This window comes from Quercus lobata, chromosome 7, assembly GCF_001633185.2.
Source record: "Quercus lobata isolate SW786 chromosome 7, ValleyOak3.0 Primary Assembly, whole genome shotgun sequence".
Taxonomy (NCBI): Eukaryota; Viridiplantae; Streptophyta; class Magnoliopsida; order Fagales; family Fagaceae; genus Quercus; species Quercus lobata.
Window position 1 is genome coordinate 44,675,512 of NC_044910.1, and position 27,410 is coordinate 44,702,921.

Consider the following 27,410-nt stretch of genomic DNA (forward strand, 5'->3'; position numbering starts at 1 on the left):
CTCTCGCCTTCTCTCACCGCTTTGTCGACCTTTCCTCCTTCCACAAATTCTTCGCCTCCAATCCCTACCCTTGCTCCGAATGTATTTTCTCTTGCCCAAGAACCAAACCCATATTCAGATTTTCAATCAATGCTTGTAGAGTTGGGAAATTGGATAATGATGTTGTTACTTTTGAATCTATGAAAAAACTGATTGATGGGAAGCCTAGTGTTGCGCTTTATAGTAACATTTTAGACTGTAAACATAGGTTATAATGGTGATAGGTTTTATTATAATCTACTTAGAATGACCCGCTTTAACATGAATGGGATAAATTCGAACCGAAATCAATCGACCCATTCCGATGTGTTTGCCAGTCCAACCCAAGGTAGGGTTCCCCAGCTTTGTGGACAAAGCTGCCGTCCTTCTGGTCTTAAAGTAACAAATAATAATAATAATAATAATAATAATAATAATTAAAAAAAAAAAGTAAAACGGCAAACATAGGAATAGTACAAATAGTTGAAAGTTGAAAATAAATGGCAAATCAGAGTGGTGAGTAGGTTTGAACGTGTTGTGTTTGAAAGGGTTTGTGCATTGTGTATTGAATTTAAATTATTTATCTGATGTGGCAGGTTAGAAGTAACCGACGTAAAACACACATTTTCCGCCAACTCTTGACCCAATTTAATCTCTTAATTCAAACATCATCTTCTACTCAAATGATTTTGTAATCTCTTCTTGAAAACAGCAATTTACATGTGTAACATGGGCCCAAATTATATTTTTTCTTTAATAAAATCAAGAGAGATCTTTACAGGAAACAAGCTGCCAAAAAAGCAACACAAAGTACAGCAAGCAGAGAAACGCAACACAGAATTCAAGCTGATATGACAGCAAACACAAAACAAATCACCTACTCAATAGTCTAAACAGAGGACCTACAATACCTGAGAAAGGCAATAGATAGTCCCCATTTACGGCAAACTTCTTTGTTCTCATCAACACAATGGAAGGACCCTCTAAACTCAAGTCTCATTTTCTCCTATTTCTTAATGTTGGTAATAATATGCTCTTCAAAACTAGGACAACCTTGATGCAACACAGCATTCCTGCATTTCCGGAATTGATAAACAGTGGCCCCCAAGCCAAGGTAAAAAATTACAGCCTTCAATCTCTGCCCAATTAACTATCTTCTCCCAACCAATCTCAGGATTGCATTGTAGGCTGAATTCCATACATAAATCATTTTCCAGACTCTTCTTGCAACGTGGCATTCAATGAATAAATGTCTCAGCTCTCTGAATTTTCCCTCAAGAATAGGCACAATACATCGCTGTGTACTCCCCATTTCAACAATCCATCTCTTGTAAGCAACCTGTGTTTCATCGCTAACCAACATATAAAGGCATGCCTAGGGATCATTTGTGGAAACCAAATCAGCTTCCACCAAATTACCTCAGCAACCTTATATCTTACTTCTTACCAGGCTGAAGCACAAGAGTAACAGCCATTCTTTGTATGCACCCAAACCAAGGGTTACTAATGCCACAGGATAGCTTAAAATGATCATGGATATAATACACATACAGGACAAATTATTTTTTACAAAACATTATGTACTCAAATATTCCAAAGCAAAAGAAGATGTAATCTGCAAAATGTTACAAGTGAGGGGAAAAAACAAAACCCTTCAACTAGGTTACAATATCAATGCAATCTCGTCAATTCTTCAACTCTCTTGCAAAGCTCCTCAACTGTAACATTCATTGCTTTTGAAACCTCGTCCATCTTACTACGGTTGAGATCAAGGAATGACTCGATGAGATCTCCATCCAGGAAATTTCTGGCATCAACTACTTTCTTCTCATTGTTAAATGACCTCCACTGCTCGTGGCTCAACCCTCCAACACCCTTTATCACCTTCCTCAGGTTTGACTGAAGCTTCTCTAAAAAGAGATACTGCTCATGAGGAAGTGAAGCAATGACTCCAATTACACCATTAACAGTACCAAAAATGACAGTTGGAATCTGGCCCACATCAGAATCTGGCAAGCGCATAACAAGGGAACCATGTCGGAATCGATTGACAAATTCTCCAAGGTGATACTCGCCAGCTACCTCAAGACGGCCCCGCTCCTCATCAGTGGCACCTTCACTGTTCTTCCGAACAGTAAAAAGATTGAAGTTATTTTCAGCACCAAGGTAAATGTCATCGTCAAGAATCTCAACAGCTGCCATCCAATTTGCATTATAGTCACGGGCTCGCTCCTCAATGGCACCTTCTTCATGCTGAAAACAACGAGCAGTTGTGTATTAATCAGCAAGAGAACAGGCTAGCTATTAGAATCATCGTAAAATCTAATCCGCTGTCCAAGAAGACATGAAAACGTTTATGTTTGAAGACCCAATAGGGGAGTCTTTTGTTGTTGAGCAGAAAGCAAACAGGACATGTATAATGTTGGACTTGTATATTATCTTTGATTGGTAACTTTTTTGAACCCACAACCCCCTCCCCACCCTGTAACAGAAAGAAAGCAGGCTAGCTATAAGAATCATGGTAAAACCTAAACCACTGGCCAAGAAGACATTAAAAATTTATGTTTGAAGACCCAAATAGGGGAGTGTTTTATTGTTGAGTGGAAATCAAACAGGAAATGTATAATGTTGGACTTGTATATTATTTTCGATTGGTAACTTTTTTGACCCCACAACCCCCTCCTCTCCCTGTAACTGTTAGTACAGGAAGAGGAGGTGCAACTTAGCTAGAGCTCATTTGCTGTTGGAGTAGTAGACATTAGACAATAAGCATTACTTTAAATGTCTTGACAGTAAATGATAGGGTAATAAATATTGACAGCTTATCACTTACCTTGTAGATTAACAAGGAGATTGATTTCATCAGGTCACCAACAACAATGAAATCTCCACGAGTTTGCACATAGAGGGCAAGTATGTGTCCGTGATGTCCACATTCAGATTGTAACTCATGAGTACCATCATCCCGGCGCATCCACTTGTACAATTGGATTTTTTGATTGATACCAGCCAGCAGCTTGCCATTGAAAGCATTCAGAGCGTAAACAGATCCTTTGGTTTCCTTCTCAGCAATAAGCTGTAGCTTCCCGTCTTCAACAATGAAAACTAATATTCGGCCCTAAAAATTGTTCATGAAGGAAAAACAAAAGTTGGAATGACAGCATCATATCTAATTTTAGATTTTGGGGAATTAAAAATTAAATAAGAAAAAGGATCAGTAGTGTCACAATTACCTTGGTTGGCTCATTCTCTTCTGGCAATACATATGCAGTGCCAACACAGTAGTATACATTACTATCATCAGAGAAAGAACAACTAAGGATGGAGCAAGCATATTCAAAGGTGTCAAGTTGGTAAGTGGATATGAACTCAAAGGTCTGGTCATCCAGCAGACGGATATAGTGCGTTTCAGAATCTTCTGTACTGGACTGGTTTAACTTCAGACTGCAAATAGCAAAGGTCCTGGACTGCTCCTGATGACAGATACGGCGTGCATGCTCCCCAAGCGGTATAGAGCGGATATGAAGTTTCTGGATATCATCAATGGTGCCAATAGTAAGTTCACCTTCTTTTGCGATTGCAAGGCTGTTGACAAAAGAGCAAAAAGAAAAATCAATTTATTGAGAGAGAAAAAGGCCCTAGTGTCATGTCTAGTCAGGCCAACAATTATGCAAATGTGTGTGAACCTCTTCTTTCTCTGGCATTTCACTTTTTGAAGCATGATAGTTTTCCGAATGCTATCTAGTTATCATAAATCATTATACCATAATAAATACTCCATCTGTCTCAAAATGAGTATATTGGTTTCATTTTATCTTGTCCCATTATGTGTCCACAATTAGGTGAAAGCAATTATCATTTTATCTTAATCTTGCATACCACCTTCCCCACACAACTCTAACTTTAAGAGGTGATTTTTTTTTTTTTTTTTTTTTTTTGGGGGGGGGGGGGGGGGGATTTACTTTTTGAAATATGAAACCTGCAGCACTAAATGCGTCTTTTGAAAAAATTGTGTACTTGCCAAGGATGACAAACCTTACAAAGGGCATATCACTGTTACATGAAGTAGTCAGCTTTATACTTGCAAACAAAATTAAAAAATAAATAAAAATAGCAGGTTTATTGTGGACAGACTGGTTCATTCAGACTAGCATACTTGATCCATTCAGAAGCAAATTATCGCCTATAGCTCGGAACCCCTAAGCTTTGGTACACTATCTGTTTATCTTCCAATATAATTCATATGGTGCCACAATAAATAAAAAAGATGTTCAAACAATTTTGACCCATCAAAACTTGCTTAGGTAGGTATATTTTTGCTGTTAATGCCTATTCCCCCATATTGGCCAACATTAAAAAACAGAAATCCATCATTGTCCAGACTCCAGATATTACTGCTTTATCACAGCAACTCATTAAGAAGTGCACAAAGTCATGTTCAGGATGAGCAATAATGAAAAATAATTAAAAACAATGAATAAAATTATTCCTCAACTATAGGAAAAAATGTAAACAGATATTTCTCCAGGTAAAGATATAAAATGACATGTAGCACTTAAGATTTTGACAATTAAGTTTACTAATTTGATCCAATGTTCATTTCTTGATAAGTAACGATATTTCATATTTGCATTAATTTTAAAGGAATTTTACAACAGGTCAGGGAAACAATTTTAAGAACACAAGCTATATCAGCTACTCCTAAAAACAAATCACCAGTACAAAGAATCCAAAAAATCACCAGCACAAGAAGTTCTACTATCATCTACAAACATTTAGGAAAATAAAGTACTGACAAACTGAGACTTTATTCTCTCAACTGAAAGGTACTATCTCTAAAATTTTCCCTATTCCCTTCCTTCAAAATAATCCATATATGGCATAATGGAACCACATTTCAAATACTACCCCATAACGAGTTACGTTTCCTTTTCAACTCCTCCAATATGTAAACAACCTAGGCACTGATTTGCATTACCCATCTCACTTCAAATACCACAAAAACAAAAGTACATGGTTCGATACATCAAACCAAAAAGACAATCTTCTACCATCACCAACCAAGAATTTAATACATATCTGTAATTTGATCTAATCACTTTCCTAACACCCCACCCCCTCTCTTCTGCCACATATTTATTTAGCTACTACCACCCTTCTCTACATATTGCCATCCTCTTGAATGAACCTCCACAACCATTTCCCCAGTAGATCTTGGTTGAAATTACTCAGTTTTCTACTCCCAGTCATTGAAATTACTCAGAAAATGAACAAATAATCTTCTAGTAAACTGATTAAACTTCTTCTCCTCCTCCATTCTCAAATCAAGTTGCACCTTCTCCAATCTATTAGCTACACTAACCGGAATAGAAAAGAGAGGTAATAAGCAAGCAGGCTTGTGAGAGTGCTTTTTATAAGAGTCACCCTCCCCCCTTTTGATAGATACAACTTCTTCAACCTGCAAAACTCTCCCAATCCTCTCGATTGTACTATTCCACGCTGAGCTAGCCTCAAGGCTCCATTTGTTGGGGTGAAAAGGGATAGGCCCAAAGAGCCCTTCTATACCACTTTAGGGGGTGGGGGTGAAGGGGGGTTTACATACAACCAAGGCAAAGTGGTTCATGATTGAATCTCAAAGGCATTCTTATCATTTGGTAGATCCAAGTCCATGTCCTATTTTGGGTTCACTCAGAGATTGGGTGACCACCGTAAAAGGTGTGATGTACATGTACCCAATTCAAGGGGTGCAACACTTCTCAGTTTGGGCCTCATATTTCTCCTACATAAGATGTTTGTATGGTGGCGCGATGTTCTATGCAAATCCACTTTGAAAGGACATCATACCAAAGTTGTACAATTAGGGCTTCGATATGGTTTTATTCTGTTTATAGTATCAGAGGTTACGTTCCTTTTTTGACTTTTTTTGGGGGATTCTTCTCATTCTTCTTTTGCACCTACGGCTACAGTAGAGATCGAAGATGTTTGGCCCCCAAAAGGAATTTGGGTTTAGATCCTTTGGAAATCCATTTTCTTAATAGCCCTATTCTCCTTTAATCTGGAGCTGCTGTAACTTGGGCTCATCATGCTACATTTGCGGGGAAGGAAAAATGGACAGTTTATGCTTTAATAGCTACCGTTTCACTGGATCTAGTATTCACTGGCTCTAGTATTCACTAGCTTTCAAGGAATGGAATATTATAAAGCACCCTTTCACTATTTGGATAGTATTTATGGTTCAACCTTTTTCTTAGCAACTGGCTTTCATGGTTTTCATGTGATTATAGGTACTCTTTAGTCTGTTCTCGATCATATGTGGTATGTGGTATTTGCCAATATCTTGGTCATCTAACCAAGGAGTTTCACATTGGCTTTGAACCAGATGGTACTGGCATTTTGTAGACGTGGTTCGGTTATTCCTATTTGTCTCAAAATTATAGAGAGAAATGGAGGAGTGAAAACACTTTTCCGCTGTTTGGTTGGGCAAAACATAAAGTGGATAGAAAAGGATGTGGCTGGTTGTTTCTACCCGGGCCCACCAAAACATGTGTTTAAAACAACAATAATAATTTTTATTTTTTTATTTTAAAGTGTAGTGAAGAACATTCTGAGAAAATAAAAACCACATAAAGATCCTCGTTGTGTGAGTTTTCACTGCTTCTTAGCAGCCAGAGAAGATTCCAACCACCACAGAATACTCTGACGAGTCTTGGTAAAATCCTATTGTTCTGTGTATTCTCTCTCTTTTTTTCCTTTTCTTTTTTTCGTGTGTGCTTAAGATCTAAGCTCGTCTTGAACCAAAAAAACCAAGTCATTGTAGTCAAATTCTATGGAAAAATTACCCCCAAAATAATAGGGGGGGATATTGTTAGATTCATATAAACTACCTCTTTATTCTTCTCAACCAAACAAAAGAAATTTAATTATTTTTTATAATTCAATTGTTACAAGGGGGGAGGGGTATTTGAACCTCATAAAGGAGTCCAGACAATACAGTCGATTTAGCTCGTACCTGCTAATTTTTTATGAATAGAAATGTGTTGCATTCCAGGATAAAATCAAGTTATACCAGATCAAATGTAAATTGGAGAGAAAATACCTGTCTGGAAAAGCTGCAGAGTTAAAAGGGCACATATGGCTAACTTCTTTCAAATTAACTTTGCTGTAAAGTAGCTTCTTGTTGCTACTGTAGATAACAGTTGGCCTATCTGATGCGGCAAATACATGTGTAGTATTCTTGGAAGAGAAAGTACGAAGAGTAATAGGCTGGGTCCCAAGAGAGACCTTTTTCCTATCTGCTAGTTCACCAGTACTTGTGTTCAATAGAAAATTTAATAAATGTCCATCTCCAAGGGCACATAACAAGTAAGATATCTGAAAGAACCAAAAAAAAAAAAAAAAAAAAAAAAAACATACAAACTTGAGGGGTGCAAAAAGGAAACATATAATTAATGAATTGAAGAAGAATGTTCATTAGCTTAATTGGATGTCACCCCCCACCCCTTTTTTTAATGTTCAAATAGATGTCAAGATTACCATTAAAATTCCTCTAGAAGTCTACAATAAAAAAAAAATTTATAAGTAATTTGGGCAGGAGGGGAAGGAGAGATTTAAACTAGTGACATCTGCCTCACAAGGCATGGTCTCTCATTGAGGTGCAATAAGAACCTAAGAAGCACAGCTGTCGACATTGACAAGACAACACAACAATATATACATGTGCACGAGCCTATGTGCACACGCAATTTTAGGTTTAAATGCAATAAAGTTTGTGTGTTAATATTAATTTACGAATTTATAAATTATTTTAGCAAATATAATCTCTTTAATGTTAGGATTGAATCGCCCTTTTTTTTATATAAGGAATGCCACATTGTTTAAAAATAAAAAGAGGCCCAGTATCTTATGGCACTAACCGGCTGGAACCATCCACTAATACTTTTTTTCACAGAAAACTCTTAATCCTCTACAAGGTTATGATTTCTTCTCACTTTCCTTGCTTAAGAACGAAAAAGAAAAACATCCCTTCCCACAATAATCGCACAACACAAGGAAACCAAGAGAGAGAAGCAGAGGTAGCTCAGCCTCCACCACCAAAGCTCCAGGATTGATGGCCTCATCCTGACATCAGGGACGAAGTCCACTCCTCTGAACTCTACTGCCTTGCCCTATGAAAGCATTGAGAAAGGTCCTATGATCTCTGCCACCATGGTCATTGACTCCCTCCTCTTTGAATTAAACCAGGTCCCATCTCACAGTAGATCACCATGCATCACACTTTTCCAAAATTTCAAGCCTTCCATTTTTTATTTCTTTTCAACTTTAAGCTTACTGTGTCTCAAATGTATCCGGAAAATGTACCAACTTTAATACACACACAAATGCAGTTGGGTCCCATGCAAGTCTGTGTTTAACATGAACACAGACTGTCTGTGTTTTAGATAAAAACTTATAATTGTGAATTATTTTATTTTATAAAAAAACCTTCCTTAAAGGAGGTTTTCTTGTGTTATTTGGCCTAGTCAGGATAAAGAGGCTTCAGTGACGGATCTTACAAAGTTCTGCAACGGTGCCCGACAGTAGTATTTAAATTTTGTGAGAGCCATGCAGGATCGGGAGTTGGAGTAGTTGAGGGTTTTAGGGATTTAATCTACTCTATTCCTGTGAGAAGGAATGGGCAGGACAAGTTTTGATGGAGGCCCCAGCTAAAAGGTGGGGGTTTGAGATTGATGGGTATTATCAGTCTTCGATTTGTATTATTGATATATCTTTTCCCTGGAGAAGCATTTGGAGGTCAAAGGTGCCACCCAAAGTTGCTTGTTCATGTGGACTGTGGCTTTGGGCAAAATATTGACGATAGATAAACTGAGGAGAAGATTGATTGTGATAGACTGGTGTTATATGCGAAAATGTGCTGGGGAGACTATGGACCATTTACTCCTTCACTGTCCTACTGCCACAGAGTTATGGTCTATGGTGCTCAGGCTGTTTGGAGTTTACTAGGTTATGCCGAAAATTGTTGCGGAGTTACTAGCTTCTTGACAAGGCCAGTATGGGCATCATCAGAATATACCTATTTGGAAAGCCATTCCACATTGTTAGATGTGGTGCATTTGGAAGGAGCATAATGCTCAAAGTTTTGAGGACTGTGAATGGACTTTTCTTTTCAAAGTTTGTTTGATTGGATGTTAGCTTTAGGCTCTTTCTCTATTTGTTCTTTCCTGGATATGCTTGATCTTTGTACTTTGAGAGCTTAATTTACTTGATTTTCTTGTTCCCCTGCATACCACCCGGTGTACTTTGGCTCTTTTTTTACATCAATAAGAATGTTATTCATTAAAAAGAAAATGCCTTAAAAGAATTGAGGCAAGAGTAAAAGAAAATAAAGCTCAAACACAAGCATACCCCTTCAAAGACACAAAGAAGAACAGAGCGAGGTATAATTTCTCCCCCCAAAGGCTCCTTCGTGATAAGATTCAGGTCAGGAAGCGAAAATATCCGCACACTAATATCTGTCCACATACCAACAGCAGCTAGCTGACTATAGTTGGGATTCTCCCCAATGGGGTTTATGTCAAGGCATGAGATCTCATACTCCAATTGTGCATGTTTTACTTCCGTCAAGACCCCATCTCCAATTTCTAAATAAACCAAATGGCCACCACCAGTTGCCAATAAAACCTGTCATAGAAGTGCAATGCATCAATTGGTTATTTATCTTACAAAGACAACACAGCATGTTTACAAATACAATCCGAAAAAGGTAAGAGAGTGCCAATAAACAGCAATTATGTTCTCCGCTTATTTGCAATGTTGTAGGAGGTACATTCTCAAATCTCAATCCATGCCCACCCAAAGAAGTGCACCAACTTATGATGAACCAGATTTTAAAAACAAAGAACAAACTAATTTATGGGGGGAGTGTTGAAAAAATAATTTTTGGAGTTACAAGAATAATTAACTAATAAATTTGTTTTAAAAAAAATGTTATTGAAATGCATTATTGAATTTTTTTTTTTTAAGAAGAATAACAAAAATTACAAGATAATGGAAAGATCAGATCATGACAGTACAGAAATGGGTAAACTAACCTGGGTGGCATTAGCAGTGGCAACATTAATTGAATAACCAGGTTGAGCATTCCATTCATTCCGTAGCTCTCTAGATGTAGAACTGACCAGTCTCACAGAGCTTGAAGTTACCTGTAAAGGCATTTAATTAGCCAGATGGAGCATTCAATTCATTCCATTTACTGACTTTTTAAGCTCAAACTCTAATCCTCATGCACAAATAATACTTTTGAACCCATATAATGCAAGTAAATAAAATTGTAGCTAAAGGAATTGTTTATCTCCACTTCTTCCATGACACAATCAAATTATATAGGCCTAAACAAATGCCTCAAGAAAATGAAATTAATAGAAAACATTCATCTAGTTTGGATTCAAATCATCCAAAAATATTTTTATCAGTAGATGAAGTCATAGATTGATAAGTAAAACAGTTAGAAAACCTACTTGTACAAGTTGGTTGAAAACAGCATCATGGCAAAATAGGTTCTGCACTTGAGAGCAGAAGCCCTCTATCTCAGTTTCTTCCAACTCATCCTCAATATTCATCGCCAAAATTCGTGTCTCACTGATAAAACTTACAACTAGGAATGTGTCAAATGGATCATCTGTGGAAGATCTTAGTGACCACATTCCCTTAATACCTTGAAGTTCCACTGAAGCCTATACCATTTCATATACATACATACATCAACATATTGCTATTATATAAGTGCTTAAGGGGTTTGAGGGAAAAGTAAACTGCTAAGTTAAAACATACCTGTTCATTAATTCCTATTCCATTTCGAACAATGCGAAGAGAACCATCTTTATAAGCTCCAGAACAAGTTACAACCTGACCTTGGCCTTGCCTCTCAAGGTCCACAACACAAAAGTCAACAATTGGCCCCAAATTGACATATCGTTCCAGAACTTCCACATATGAGCCTTTTGCATCAGGCTGAAGATTTAACTTTACAAGCTGCGTGCACACCATTATGAAGTGTTAATATCTGATATTGCAAGTAACCTTAAAACAAATAAAATCCACGAGTCATATTGAGATTATACAACATATTCAAAATCCCTAACTCAACCATATACTGAAAGAATTAGAATGCCTTTTGCTTAACATTGCAATAAAGCAAAGCAGATACACAAAAATGTAGCAAGGTTGCAAACATATCCTCACATAAAAACCTGCTTGTCACTGTAAACTTCTTTAGGGGAAAAAAAAAAAAGGGAGTAAGTCGAATTCTTTTGCCACATTAAATTACCAATTGTCTTTTTTTTTTTGGTTAAGTAAGAAAGAAGTATATTCAATAGGCTACCTCATGAAAACAGAGCTAGAACAGACAATACAGAGAAAGAAACAAACAGAAAAAAGAAAAGAGAACAAGAAAACAAGCAGAGAACAACACGTGTGGGTTCAAACTTCCTTTTAATAGGTGAGGCCCAACATGTGGGATCTTAAATGGGGAGGTAGAATGGAAGAGACCGGGTAGAACTCAAAACCTCCTGCTCTAATACCATATTAAATTACTTGAGCTTGCAACTAGAAACAGGGGAGCACTCTCTACATTTGTAGAATATGTTCTGTAAGTGTCAACCTAGGGGTTCCAGATATCTACTATGGATAGTACACATTACCACATTTTCATTATGTCAATCTCTAATAAAGGCTATAGGCTCAAATTTAAGGTCGAAATAACATTTGGGAGAGTCCAGATCACTTAAGACTAGGACAAAAAAATGAAATTTCAGATCCAATTTCTCAAAAGGTGGTGGGAATCCTACCAGTTTCAAGGTTCTCTGAGTTTCAGATTGGCAAATAAACTGAAAGCTTTGAAAATGGAATGAGGAAGAATTTGGGAATGTGGAGCTTAAGAGAAATAAATTGTGGCATGACCTTAATGAGCTGGACAACATTGGGGAAAGTCAACTTCTTACATTTGAGGAGAAATTGGATAAGGATTGGCTTCAAGTTGAGCTCAAAAAGACAGCTGTCTTGGAGGAGATTTGTTGGAGACAAGTTTAGAGTGCTTTGGTTAAGTAATGGGGATAGAAATACAAAAAAATTTCATCAAGTAGCCAATTCTCCCAGAACATTTAATTCTATTACCAATTTGTCAGTTGATGGAGAGTTCAATACCAATCCAGCAACCATATTTGAGTCTATTACACAATTCCGTAAGCGCCTGTATACTGGAGGGATACCAAAGACCAGTATTGGACAAGCTGGAGTTTTCAAGGATATTAGAGGAGAATGTCGTGTGGTTGAATTGACCCTTTGATTAAGAAGTTTCGGGGGTGGAACCCTTCAATGGAGATAAGGCACCCAGACCATATGGTTTTTCTATGGTGGCTTTCTTTCTCAAAGTCAAGGTAGTGGAGATATTCCAGAATTTTCATGCCCAAGGTAAATTTGAGAAGAGCCTCAATGCTACTTCCATTGCCCTTATCCCCAAAAAATAAAAAGCAGTGAATGTCAAGAATTGTAGGCCCATCAGTTTTGTGGGCAGGGTCTATAGAATTATTGTCAAAGTATTGGCCAATATATTAAGGGTGGTCTACCTAAAAATAATCTCTAGTCACTGAATGCTTTTGTGAGGGGTAGACAGATCTTTGGCTTCATCCTTATTGCTAATGAGTTTTTGACAAACAGACCGAAGTCAAGAGTTCCAAGGGCTTTATGCATACCGGATGTGGGTTTTTGGAAAAATGACAGAGCTGGAGTTTCTTCTGTATTTACACAGTGAGATTTTCAATTTCAATTAATAGTAGTCCTAGTGGTTTTTTCAGAAGTCCTCGGGGGTATGTCAAGGCAATCCACTATCACTGATGCTTTTTGTGATTGTTATGGAGGCTCTAAGCAAAACGATGCATTCAAGCTATGAGTAGTGGTCATCTCTTGGGATTCATGGTTGACACCTCAGCAAACCAACTGATGGTGTCTCACCTCTTTGCAGATGACATGCTAATTTTTTGGATGTCATGACTCATTAGTTCATACACCTGCACCATGTGTTAATGTGGTTTGAATCCATGTTAGGCATGAAGATAAATCTGAGTAAGCCAGAGGTGGTCCCAGTTGGGGACGTTCCTAATTTGGAGGAGTTGGTGGCTATTTTGTGCTGTAAACAGTCAAACTTCACAATAAAATATTTAGGTCTTCCGTCAGGTGCTAAATTTAAAGAGAACACAAATTGAAATCCTATTCTTGAAAAGCTGGAGAGGAGGTTGGCAGGATGGAAGCAGCTATATCTATCTAGGGGTGGTAACGTTACATTAATTAAGATAACAATTTTCAACTTGCCTACGTATTTCCTTTCTATCTTTCCTATTCTGGCTGAGATAGTTAACCGTATTGAGAAGTTTCAGAGACAATCTTAATGGATTGGTTTTAGGTGAGGAGTCCAACTTGCATTTGGTTAACAGGACACAGATTTGTGCACCTATCCAAGATGGGGGGTTGGCTGTCAGAAATTTGAAAAAATTCAATCAAGCTTTGTTTGGAAAGTGGTTGTAGGTATATGGCACAGAGAGAGTTAGAGGAGAGTAATAGAGGTGAAGTATGGGAGTGCATGAAGGGGTTGATGCTCTACTGTGGTCTGGAATCCCTACAGTGTTTGTCTTTGGAAATCTATGAGGCGGGAGTGGGTGACATTCTTCCGATATCTTTAGTATGAGGTGGGTGAAGAAACCAGGGTGAAATTTGGGCATGATTTGTGGTTTGGGGATTGTTTGTTAAAGTAGGTTTAACCAGAATTGTTTGAAATAAGTCAAGACAAGGACTCAACTGTAACGGATTTTTGAAATTATGTAAAGGGGTTCTTCACTGGGATATGAATTTCTCACGAGCTATGTGGGACTAGGAATTGGAACCATTGTCGGCCTTCATGGGTCTTATTTATTCTAATTCAGTGAGAGGGATTGAAGAAAACAAACCATGTTGGAAGCCAGCTAAGGGTCGAGCTTTGAAGTTAGAGGATGCAACTGCTCTTTAATGTCCAATTCTGCCATGTCTTTTCCATGGAGAATTATTTGATGATCAAAGGTACCTCTTGGAGTTGCTTCATTTTAGTGAACTGCTGTGTTATGGAAAATTCTTCCTGTTGACAATCTGCAGAGAAGACCTATTATTGTGCTAGGTTGGTGTTATATGTGCAAGTATAATGGGGAGTTTGTAGAGTGTTGACCATTTACTACTTCATTGCCCTGTAGCTTTTGAACTGTGAATAATGCTGTTTGGTCTGTTTGGAGTTCAGTGGGTTATGCCGCAGAGAGCTAGACAGTTTTGGATACATTACCTTCATGGCGAGGTTGGTTTGGTTGTCATCGGAGCATTGCTGTTTAGAAAGTTGTGCCACATTGTCTAATGTTAAGCATTTGGCAGGAATGAAAAGCTAGAAGCTTTGAGGGATATGAACAGACTATTCTTGATCATAAGATCTTTTTCTTTAAACCTTTGTTAGATTGGTTGCTAGCTTCAGGTTCTTTTTCTCTCTTTTAGATATGATGGATCATTGTACACTAAGAGCTTTGATTGTATGCCCTTAGTAAACATCTTGTATGGTCGGGTTCTTTTTTTTATTTAATAAAGTATTGCTACTTATCAAAAAAAAATCTCAAAAATATATGAAGAATAAATGCTCCAACACACCTGTGAATCTCCATAGCTTGAGCCAATATATACAAATGCATTATCGAGATATGAAATGGTAGATGCAATGGAAGTTTCGCCCAAGAGCTCAATTTTGAGTCCAGTAACCCTACAAGAGAATGTAGATGAAAGATTTAGAAAATTCCCGCAAGGCATTAAATTTACAATTAGAAACAATGCTTTCCTTCGGTTTGTAATCAAGCAGATTTTTCCCAAAGTATGTTGTTTAATCATAAATAGAAGTCAGAAGAACTCACTTTTCTTTCTCATGGGTTATAACAAGTAGGTGAAGTAGTCCAGTATGATCACCAAGTAAATACCTCGAACCATCAGCATCAACTCTTCCATAGGCTCTTGTGATGGACTTGAATTGCACACCAATATAATAAAAAAGAATAAGAAAACACCATCCATCAATGAGCAATTTTAACTAGCCTTCTTTGGAAAACTAAGTCCTAAAAAACATAAAATTATCAGCAGCACTATTTATCCTACCGGTCTGATTGGAATTGCCTTAAATGCATTGGCACTGCAGTAGACAATTGTTTCTTCTCCAATAATAATGACGCCACAAAGAGGTGGAGGTACTGGTATTAGCAAATTAGCTCCATTGTCAAGATTGTTCTGGGACCAGGGACCCTCAACAAAATCTTTATCCTTAAGAGCAACCTCATACGTTTTAACATGGCGAGCATCTTTGTTATCCTGAAACATTGAGAACATAAAAATGAGGCCATCTTATTTATTATTCTATATGTACTGGCACAGCCACATCTAAATAAACTACATCAAGGCTATTAAATATCCATTTGTAATCCACAGATAGACAATAAGGAACTTAAAAATAAATAAATAAAATTACAGAGCAGCACATATGTCTCTATGTCTAGATTTCTATAAATTTATATGTTGATGTCAAGGCTTCCAAAACTCCCTTATGGGTTAAACACACTCAAAAGACATGAACCCATGACCTTACCTGCCACCTTGCTCTTACAAGAAGAGAAGGTGTCATTTGAGCAAGAGCTCATTAGCCAAAGACACCTACAATTTTATCGTCATTTTATGTAATGCAGGCACTCCAGTAACACTTGGTTACAGAGTCACAGACAAAAGAACTATCAATCACACTTTGGATCCAAACTTATTGTTATCTGTTAGTAATGAATATGACACATCTATAAGCATACTACATGTACATACATGCATGGAAAAAAGCACATACTTGGAAATGATGTTGTAAGAAGAATATTTCCATGTCAAAGGTGCTACCTAGACTAGTTGGTAAATTTTTATTGGAAGGGATGATGATAGAAATAGAGAGGTCAACTCCCCTTGTATGGCCAATAAGCTCACATGGCTCTCAGCATACCAAAGAGAGTGGGGCAAGTGAGGTGAACAGGATTAATGAGGTCAACCTCCCGCTGTCTATCCAATAGACCTTAGTGGCCCTACATGCATGAACAAATGCACTTACTTGGAAATGTTTTTTTAACAAGAATTTTGCCATGTCAGTGATGCTACCTAGACTAGTTGGTAAATTTTTCTTGGGAAGCAGTGATGATAAAAATTGAGGGGTCAACTCCCCTCATGTAGCCCATACACCCAAGTGGATTTCAGCAGACCAAAGAGCATGAGAGTGGGAGTTTAAAAGAATTAATGAGGTCTACCTCCCACTGTGCATCCAACAGACCTTAGTGGCCCCATGGAAACCTACCCTCCAAACACAACTCCCACCCTCCCCCAAAAAATAAAGGAAGCAAAAAAAGGAACAAAAAAGCCAGTCCACATATCCTCATATGTTGAATTTGTGCCGGCCCAACATAGTTAAAACACATAGCTATTGATAAACACATGGATGTAAAAAAGAAACATTTTTTTTTTGTTTGGGGGGGGGGGGGGGGTGTGGGGGAGGAAACCTGGTAAAGAACCACAATTGTAGGTTTTGAACAACCATATAGAAACTTGATATCCAAAACTTGAAGTTCCTCAAGCCTGAAAATATTCAGTCAAAAGATGTAATCAGTGCGATTATTCTGATAAACTAAATGAACGCCAGAAACATAGACAGCAGGAACTATTATATCATTCATAGAAATCAATGTTATAAGAACGAATTAAATGTTTATCAGCATTTCAAATTTGTGTCTACTGTCAGTGGCTATCTTCAATACTCTTTCACATGCTTGTTATCAAAATCCAGATTGGACATTACAAAGAGGACACCAAGCACTCTTCCATTACTTGTCAAGACATTACTCAGGGACAAATGTCAAATGAGGTTGCACTCAGTATGGTAGAATGAGATCAAACAGCAGATGAAACAATAGATATTCATACTTCCATGATAGTTTGGTTAGGTAAACTTTCCGCTTTATTTCATATGGGAAGCCCTTGATTTAGTTCTTTGATTTATACTAAGAGTCAAGTTATTTTTTCTGGCTGTAATTTGTGTTTGAGAAAGAGTGAAACTTGGTTGCATCCTTTGTGTAAAGTGGGAGAAGATCTATTTTTTTATTGTTAAGTTTCACATGCTTGCTGTCCCTCCCCCTCTGATCCATCTATCTCACCACTTTCTCACTTATTTTCACTCTACTTCTTTGTCATTCCCAACTATTCTAGAACTTTCTTTCGCACCTCCTCCTGCTTTCTTTCTTACCCCCTACACACTTTCTTCTTCATTATTAGGAAAAAAAAAGGGGGAATAAAATTATCACAGGTTTATTTTAAGTTACAACAATTAATGACGTGTGTGTATTAAACAATGCAATTAATAAACAATGCAAAACATGCTTTTGGCCTACTGAAAATATTACACTAGTAAAACTAAAATCGAACCACCAAAGCTGCATTAGACAGATGCATTCACCTAAGGTCCTAAGGTATTGAAAGTGACCAAAACTCTGCATCCATGTCAAAACTAAATTTTTCACTAGCATAACCATCTATAATATCCTTTAAGCATTAGAAGGCCAAAAGAACAATAAAAGCATATCTAGGGCCCGTTTGGATATAACTTATTTTTGCTGAAACTGAAAACTGAAAACACTGTAGCAAAATAATTTTTAAATGTGTGAATAGTGCCGTGTGACCCATTTTTAATATTTTTTCCTGAATAAAGTGGTTGTGGGTCCCCTGAACAATGCGTGAACAGTGCTACTACAATGCGTGAATAGTGATAATTGTCCCCTAAAGCAAAATGCGTGAAAAAAAAAAAAAAAAAGAAAAAAAGAAAGAGAAGCAAAAAACACAAAACACAAACACAGGAATAATTCCTATCCAAACACTCACCTAATGTTAAATGCTTCTTTAAGCTGCCCTTTATTATCAAAAGGAATGACCTGACAAAACAACAAACTATGATGATTACACCAAAAATATTAATTTTAATAGCGAAGATTGGAATTTCTGCTCATAATAGCATACAAAATACCAAAATTTAAAGTGTATGCATCACAATTAATTGTATCAAACTATATACCTTGAACAATCCATCATATAAATGGAGTCCAATTAGTCTGCAATCTGGATCAATTATGCCAATCTGCAAAAAAGAAATGAAATAAGAGAAAAATACATGCTATGAATTTGATTAATTTTTCAGTAAAAACTATAATGTTATAGATGTCCACCTTAAGGAAAAGCAACTTGTTAAAGAGGCAGAATTTAGATCAGGTTTTCATTACTAAGGAATGCTTAGACAGTATACTAAAATCAGGAGTTATGGGGGTCTTATGCAAACTAGATTTGGAGAAAGCTTAGGACCATGTTAATTGGAATTTTCTCATTAAAATGTTGAATAGGTGTGGTTTCAGTAAAAAAATAGAGAAAGTGGATTTATTTTTGTATCTCCAAGGTTTGCTTATCTATCTTAATTAATGGTAGCCCTAGTGATTTTTTTTTTTAAATAGTTCTCAAGTGCTATAACAAAGAGACCCTTTACCCTTCTTGTTATTTGTTATTGAAATAGCTGTTTTGAGTAGAATGATGGAAAAAGCAATGTGAGGGGGTCACTAAATCAGACTTTACAGTTGGAAGTTCAAACAATAACTTGTTAATGATTTCTCATTTGCTTTTTGTTGATTATTCTTTCATATTTCCCAGGATTTTCCCGGCTGGTGCATAATGGGATATTCGTAACTGCTGTAATTTTTACTTATCAAAAAAAAAAAAAAAAAGAAGATTATTCTGTCATATTCTATGGAAATGATTCAAATCAAATTTGGCCCTTGAGAGTCAAACACTAGTTTGGGGAAGTTAGAATTGGTTCCAGTTGAAATGTGCAGAATGTGTAAGAAGATTTGGCAGATATTTTTGGTTGCAAAGTGTCAAACTAACCAATGAAGTACCTGGGCCTTCCATTGGGCTCTACTTTCAAATCGAAAACAATTTGGAATACCATCCTGGCAAAGATGGAAAGAGATCTGGCAGACTGAAAAAGAAAACTTTACCTTTCCAAGGAAGGTAGAATTACCTTAATCAAAAGCACTTTATCAATCTTACCTACTTACTTCCTCTCTCTATTTCCTCTTCCAGTATGCAGTGTTGGTAAAAGCGAGGGGCACACTTAAGCACAAAGACCTCTTGGGGCCTAGGTGCAAAGCGCAAAGCGCAAGCGCGCGCCTGATTGAAGTGAAGCGCACATTTAAAAAAATAATTTAATAAATTTAAAAATAATTATTAATGAGAAATGCAACAATCAAATGATCAAATTATCATAGAAATTGAAATAAAAAACTTTATATAATTCATATAACATTTAGATAAGCCCTACTTTTGCAATTTTAACACAAAAATTGCAAATCAAGTCATTTTATTTTTTTGGATAAGCTAGATAAGAGTACTTCCATGTAATATCCTTTCTTAAATCTCCAATATCCATAATTCCCTATGACTAATTAGTAATATTAGTTAATAATTTAATCACTTGTAACTCTATAGGAATTAGTCTGCTATGTTCAACATCAACCACTAAAGTAACTAAACAATTACCACAAATATGTTATATCGTACTTTTTTTTTCCCCATGAATGAGCTAAGAATATGAGGACATAGCAACATGGTAATTGGTACCAAGTAGATATCCAAAAGGGAAAAAATAAAATAAGAAGAAGTTGGGTGTGTTACTGTTTCAAGGAGAAAAATCAAGAAAAAATAAAAATAAAAATATGGAAGAACTGGGAGGTTCTGGGTTGGGTTTTAGCCTTTTAGGACAAGTTACACTCAAAATATCTTTTTTTGATAAGTAAGTTACACTAAAAACAATGTCAAATCAATGGTTTATATCAATAATGTCAAGATCCTAAAGTTTTTTTTCAGTTTTGATTTTTTTTTTGAAAAATATAAAAAAGCGCACTTTGAGCTTTTTGAAAGAGCGCAAAAAAGCGCGCCTAAAGCGTGCTTCTTTGAATGAGCCTAGCTTTTGAGGCAAAAAAAGCGCTGGAGCCTTGGGGCTTTGAGCTTTGAACTTAAGCGCGCTTTTAACAACACTGCCAGTAAGTATACCTCACTGTATTGAAAAATTGCAGCAAGAATTTTTACAGGAAGAGTTTAGTGAGATTAAGTTTCATTTAGTTAATGGAACAAAATATCTGAACCACTCCAATGGGAGGTTTTGCCATCTGGAACTTGATCTTGTTTAATCAAGCACTTTGGGGAAACGGTCATGGCAACATGCTCCAACGAAAGAAGCTTTCTGGAGGAGGCTTGTGGAGAAGAAGTACAGTAGCATGTGGGAGTATGGTGTGCCAATACAGTCAATGGGCCTTGTGGTGTTGGTCTATGGAAAAATATAAGGAGCTTGGGATAATTTTTCTTGTCTTATTAGCTTTGAGGAGGGTGAGGGAACTCGTGTCATGTTTTGGCATGATTTATGGTGTGGAGATCAAACTTTGAAGGAGGCTTCAGGATTTTTTTTTTTTTAAGGAAATGGTGCTTTATTAAAACAAAATGTCAAAAACCCAAGAGGATACACAGGCAGTGTACTAAAAAGCCTTCAAGGATCAAAACTATGATGCATGGGAGGCTTCAGGACAGTATTACTTTTTGAATTTACTTGGTGCTTGATAAATGTAATTTTCATGGCTGAATTGTTGGTGTACCTATTGTGTACTTCCTATGTACTTGAGTTGCATCCCATTTGCACTTTTAAATGAATATTTACTTATAGAAGGGAGGGAAAGGAAAAAAAAAAAAACTCCTTCAATAAATACTTATAACCCAGCAAAAAAATGAATAAAGTGATTAGTGAACCTAGAATCAGATAAATACCTGACCATTGTCTGTAGGACGACCAATACGATCCAAAACATCCCCCATTGCTCTAAACAGGCATAAATTTGTCAGTGCAAAAATTTATTTAAATCCATCCATAAATTACAATGGTTTCATAGAGTAATGAAGGTTTCTCACATATCAAAGAAAAGAAAACAAGATGATGCATATATTCCTGACTAAAAGTTATTATCTGGCACCAACAATTTATTAAGTAATGGAAGTAAGTTCCAGAAAAAGAGATGGAAGCAAATATCAATTGTAATTAAAAAGATGTTAAAGGGAAAAAATCCTTCTCTAACACACACACACACACACAAAGGGTTTTTTTTTTTTTTTTTTTTTGGGGGGGGGGGGGGGACACTAAAAATAGTTTTTATAAAAATAATTTTCCTTTTTCTTTTCTTTTTTTAAGAGGGGCAGGGTGAGTTGTACAAAAATAATTCTTGAATACATGAATTTGCAAAATAAGAGCAAATCAATCTTCCATGGCTGCATCAGAACTCCAACAATGTCAAACATCAATTAACAGGATAACTTAGAAATTATAATTTATATATTCAAGCTTAAACCTTGTGATAAGCTCAGATGTCTCAGCATCCCATTGAAGCACACAGAATTTGTATCTTTCTGTTGCAATAAATAGAAAATCTTGTGCCTCACCCTGTTCAAAAAAAGTGATATGAATGCTGGAAAAAATAAGTAAACCATAACATATCTTTGTGGGTTTTGAAGGAAAAGCTTATAGTAATGCTTACATGAGGGCGAAAAAGTTCAAGTGTTGCAATTCTCCCATATATTGGCACGTCCAACATAGGCTGCACAGGAAAAAATTTAGATGAAGTTCATGGTCTTAGATCTTAGTTCAAGCTGACCCATGGGGAAAAAAAGATAGTAGACACAAAGACTGAAAACTGAAAGAAGATCAAATCACAAAGAAGTTGGACATGAAAATCTTCTTTCTTTGTGTATCTTAGAGAATATAATTAGAATATCTTAAGACACTTTTCACTTTAGTTTATAAAGGTTTTTGGAAGATATTTTATCCCTCAAACTCAAAGTCATCAAAACCAAGGATCTTTGATTAGGTGTTCAAGATCGATTTAGAAACCTTAAGATTCTACCTTTTATGAAGAGGTATACCACAAATAACTAAGGGGTCATTGTCTGGTGCAATGATAAAGTCACAAGCTGCCTAGAGCAAGCTTAAGGCTTCAAAGTCAGGGTATGGGGTTCATATTATGGGTTCAAGATATATTGTGTGCATGTGTAAATTGCCAGTAAAAAAGAGTGACAATTTTAGTGCATAATCTTTCCTGTAGTAAGTTTAAGGATGCAAGACTCAAATGGTACAAGTTAAATAGGCGTACACATCTAATTATCCTTATAATTTTCCTTGACTGCCAATCAATAAATTTTTTTTCCCCTCTCTGTTTATTTTCCCATAGCTAATTCTTTGTCCTGCCCCCACACTCTCTTTTTTTATGCATTTTTTGGGAAAATTAAACTTTACTCCATGGTTAGGCCATAAACACAGACCTACATAGTAGATCCTTTATATATATATATATATATATATATATATATAAGTACACATTGTAGTTCAATTTGTAACATTAACATTCCCTAAAAGTCAAAATTAAAGTGTGAAGCCTCCCACATAGGTAAGGTGCACATGAGGTCTAAACCAATAACATAAAATGTGCACAGTGCTCAAACTAATGCACATGATGCTTCAGGGCTCACGGTTGTGGTCCATGGCGTGGTATTCATGATGGTTGGGAGAGCTTCTCCAACCATGTGTCCTTAGTGGTGGGGGATGGCTCTCGTATTCTTTTTTGGCATGATAAGTGGGTTGGAGATAACACACTTAATAGGCTTTATCCTCAGTTGTATGTGTGTTCTAACAACAAGGAAGCTTACATTTCTGATGTTCTATGCTACCAAGAGGGTCGTAACGGTAGAATCTGAAATTTGAGATTTCATAGGAACTTTCATGAAAGGGAATTAGGGGCTGCCTTATCTTTCCTTGAGTTCATTCAATCTCGGATCCCTAGGGGTGGTGGGAATGACACCTCTCATTGGTGTCTCAAAGGGAATGGCATGTTTGATACCCGGTCCTATTACAATATCATTAGGGGTGCAGCTGATTCCAATTTTCCGTGGAAGGGTGTTTGGAAAGCTAAGATCCCTAGGAGGGTGGCTTTTTTTGTGTGGACAGCGGTTCATGGACAGATCCTTACTTTGGATAATCTTAAGCTTAAGGGGCGCATTTTGGTGAATAGGTGTTGTATGTGCCATCGGAATGAGGAAACCGTGGATCATCTTCTCCTCCATTGTCCGGTAGCTCACTCTTTGTGGGTTTACATGCTTCAGATCTTTGGGATACATTGGGTCATGCCAAGCTCTGTGGAAAGCTTGGTGTATTGTTGGAGTTTTTGGCTAGGAAAATTTAATTCAGACATATGGAATATGATTCCCGGCTGTTTGATGTGGAATGTTTGGACGGAAAGAAATCGGCGCTCTTTTGAGGACACTGAGAAATCCTTGGTTCAATTACAAGCTCTGTGCCAGAAGACTTTATTTGATTGGTCTAGGTGTTGGGGCTTCTCGGAATGCTCCACTATCTTAGAGTTTATTTCTTCCCTTAGTATTGCGTTTTAAGTTTTTCCTTTTAGTTGTTTGCTGTTTATTTTGTTTATTGCTTTTCCTTGTGTTCACCATCATGAACACCTTGTATTGGCTTTTGTCTATTTTTTAGTTTGTTTTAATAATATTATTATTACCTATCAAAAAATATTTTACAACATGATATAAACCATCATCCTCTTCAAACTCTATCCATGAAAAAATGAATTTTTCTTTTTCTATTAGAAAACCTTAAAAGTTATTATCATGTATACTTTTCCTAAAAAGAAAGCAATATAAATCAAGTAAAAAAATAATAATAATAACCAAAATTTATTCAGCCATAGCCACAGAACAAGCCCTCTCCACTTTATGAATGACTAAAAAAAGGGCCTAGAAAACCCAAAAACTTGAAAACATAAAATAAAAAGATTATTATTTTTGTTTCATTAAGGAACTTATCTCATCTGTCCACCGGCAGAGCTTGCCATTTGAAGACCAGAGTTTTCCATTTCATGTCTCTCTTAACTACAACTACTTACAAGAATACAATTTTTATAGACCAGTTACCACCAAAAATCAACATACATCAACACAAAACAGAAGAATGATATATCGGCAAACTATAACTTGCCATAATGCAAAAGGAAACGCTTCAATTCCAATATAATATAACACTGTCTTTACCAGGTCTTATTACATGGAATTTCTATAGAATTAGTCACCCTTATATTAAAAACTTTTACCCCACTTTTAACCGATAAAAAAAAAAAAAAAGGCTTGTTTCTAACAATTATTAAAACAGATTCTGCATGTGCGGGCGCAAGTGCACCACGCATGTGGGCAGAGTAAAAATTCCAATTTCATACAACTAATTGTACTTAACAGCAGCTAGAAAGAAATGCAAAAAATAAATAAATAAACAAAACAAAACAAAATAAAATAAAGAGGGAATTAATGTACCTGCAAGCCCTGAGGAGTAAGTAAATGAATTTCGATTCGGGTGCATTTCCTGAAAATATTTTGAATTGTGAGTAAACCACATTCTATAAATTCATTCTGTGGTGCAAACTATAGCCAAAATGTGACACCAAAAAGCTCTACGCTCTGTTTGTTTCAGCATAAACGTTTTCTGAAAAATGGTTCATTTTTCCAAGAGCATTTTCTAGAAAACTATATCATTTTCTAGTGTTTGGTAACGACCTTAAAAATGAGCTTAAAAATGTTTTCTGGTGTTTGGTATGCAAATTTTTATTTTTATTTTTTATATTTCTCGTATAATTTAAAACATGTGTATTATGTAAACCAACTAATGTAATCAATATATATATATATATATAAAGAATTTGGTTTTCGTACTAAAATTTTGACAATAGATACAATCAAAATTAGTTGTCAAATTTTCATCATCTCTACCACTTATCTTACTCATATATATGGACAGTAATGTCCATACATACATACATACATATATATATATATATATATCAACCATTTGTCCATATACATAAAATTGACATAGGAATACATCTTTAATAACTACAAATAACAATAACTTTTAATTGTCTATTTTTTTTTTGCTGGTACACTAACTATCTACTATAGTCAACCACATCTTTAATATTACCTGAAATCATGTATTTATATAATGTACCTACATAATATATTATCACTGCATAGTATCTGCATAATGTATCTACCAACAAATACAATTCTCCTGAACAATTATCATTTATCATATAACAATATTATTAATTTACTGTAAAGATTATCCTATGTAAAAGCAATTTAGAGCTGTATAGGCACTATGTTTAAAATTTTCGTCTTTTACTTTATTCATTCTTTCTTCTTCTTTTTTATTTTTTATAATTTTTTTAGCACTTTTATGTGCAAAAAAGAACCACCTGCAATCCATCAAACCAAAAATTTCTTAGAGAAAAAAATAAAATCAAGTTTGAAATTCAAAGTAAAGAATTGAGATTTTGATAGATAAGAATGAAATAATTACCACTGCAAATATGTTTTCCTTTGCAAGTTGGTAGAGAGGAATGAAATAATTACTGAGTAATGAGGGGAAAAAGAAAAATCTAACCAGAGAACTATGTTATAAAGGGGAAGAGAAACATGGAGAGAGAGAGAGAGAGAAAGAGAGAGAGAGATCTATAGAAGAGGGAAGACTAGAGTTAGTGACAGTAAGGGTAGGAGGAAAGAAAAAGAAAATGGAAGAGAGAAAGAGTGAGAGAGTGTACCATGAGAGAGAGATTGTTTTCCAAATTTTTTTTTTGGAAAACAACCTATAGAAAACAAGCCTTATTTTTATTAAAATTTTTCATTGATTAAAGATAGTTTTCCGTTGATCAGTTTTTTTCTATGCTACCAAACACTGAAAAATATAGAAAATTATCTTTACATGAGGTTTTCCAACGAAACAAACAGTGCATAGATAAAATTTTTAGTGATTATTATTTTTATAACGTAGGAAACCTTTCTAAAAAAAAGTCCCTTGGTCTCACCTCTAGACGGTAAAACCTACGGGTAACTGACCCCACCCACCACAATCAGTTGCCAGGTAATCCAGGGGCATTCACCCCAGATGGGCTATGCAATTTATGCGCGTGCCCATGAATGATATTAGCGAATTTTATTACTTATAAAGAAGAATAATCATTTTTACAATCCCAATAGACTGGCAATACCCATCATTTCATGGTTTACTATTAAGCCAAAAGGTTTACATTTGTAATTTACAAAATGGGCATTCAAAACAACCTAATGTACAGTCCATTAAAAAACAAATGATTATTGCTGAAGCATAAAACGCAACACGCATAGATTAACTACTAGCAAAGCACAATAGAAACTTGAAATCATGAATAAATTCAATCACTGTCAAAAAAAAAATTAATAAAACCCTAAAGCAGAAAGAGAAAACCCAAATTCGTAAATAGAAATGAAAAAAAAAAAAATTCCGAGAGAAGCGGTTTGAATAGAGAATGAGAGAAATGAAGAGCGGTTACGCTATGATTAGGTTGAGCTCTTGAGGGCTGGTGAAATTGCCGACGCAGGAGTGGTTCACGTTGGTGGGCTTGTGAGCCGTAACCACATAGTTCCAGATACTCATCTTCTTCTTCTTCTTCTTTCTCTCTCTGTGTCGAGCTTTTTCTAGCACTACTCTCTTGCGGTGGTGGTGTCGGCTTCGCAGATAGATAAATCGCCTAGCACCGCGCCCACGTGTACAGTATACCCTTTAGCTTTATGTGGGTTTTTTTTTCGTCGAAAGAATTATAGTCCAAAAGTCCATAATGGATGGGCCAGAGAAATTCTACTTTTTTTTTGGGCCCATTAGCCCAATTCATGGGCAGTTCTATTGGGCCTCTCTAGGTACCCAATTAAGTGAGTAATAAACAAAATATCGAGAGTTTGACAAAAAGCAGGTTGTCAAAATCAACAATCTAAATAGTAAACGATGAGGGTGGTAATAACTGTCATAATTATCAAACTTTTTCATAATGCAGACTTCCCAACAAATTGTAATGACTTTTCTATATAGAGTAAAAAATTTCTCACAAAATATACACAGTTTTCCACGTAATGCACATACTTATTTACGTAATTTTCTAACTTTCCAATAAAATTTGTAGATTTTTCTGCATAATGTACATACGATACTATTCTCTCAAAAAAAGTACAGACTTTACTACATAATATATACAATTTCCTATAAAAATGTAAAGATATTTAGAAAAAATGTACAAATTTTCCAATAAAATTTACAAATTTTC

General features: G+C 36.0%; 1 protein-coding gene across 1 annotated transcript; it reads right to left on the reverse strand.

Moving 5' to 3' along the window:
- Positions 1–733: 733 nt before the first annotated feature.
- LOC115953308 (DNA damage-binding protein 1-like) lies at positions 734–26,866 on the reverse strand. The gene is made up of 19 exons (XM_031070912.1): positions 26,646–26,866; positions 24,592–24,640; positions 21,759–21,818; positions 21,573–21,664; positions 20,998–21,049; positions 18,209–18,271; positions 18,019–18,068; positions 16,647–16,722; positions 15,223–15,432; positions 14,985–15,091; positions 14,728–14,836; positions 10,846–11,046; positions 10,533–10,748; positions 10,107–10,217; positions 9,421–9,696; positions 7,115–7,389; positions 3,252–3,603; positions 2,852–3,136; positions 734–2,271 (listed from the first exon to the last, which is right to left on the reverse strand). The coding sequence occupies exons 1-19, from the start codon at positions 26,747–26,749 to the stop codon at positions 1,690–1,692; spliced, it is 3,270 nt and encodes a 1,089-aa protein (XP_030926772.1). The 5' UTR covers positions 26,750–26,866; the 3' UTR covers positions 734–1,689.
- Between the last annotated feature and the right edge of the window lie 544 nt (positions 26,867–27,410).

Excerpts from the sequence above, each read along its gene's own strand:
- LOC115953308 (XM_031070912.1), bottom strand. The coding sequence starts at position 26,749 with ATGAGTATCTGGAACTATGTGGTTACGGCTCACAAGCCCACCAACGTG. Across the intron at positions 18,069-18,208 it reads TATATGATGGATTGTTCAAG|GTCATTCCTTTTGATAATAA; the intron begins GTATATAGTTTG and ends TTGTTTTGTCAG. Across the intron at positions 7,390-9,420 it reads TTCTTTGTGTCTTTGAAGGG|ATATCTTACTTGTTATGTGC; the intron begins GTATGCTTGTGT and ends TGGTTCTTTCAG.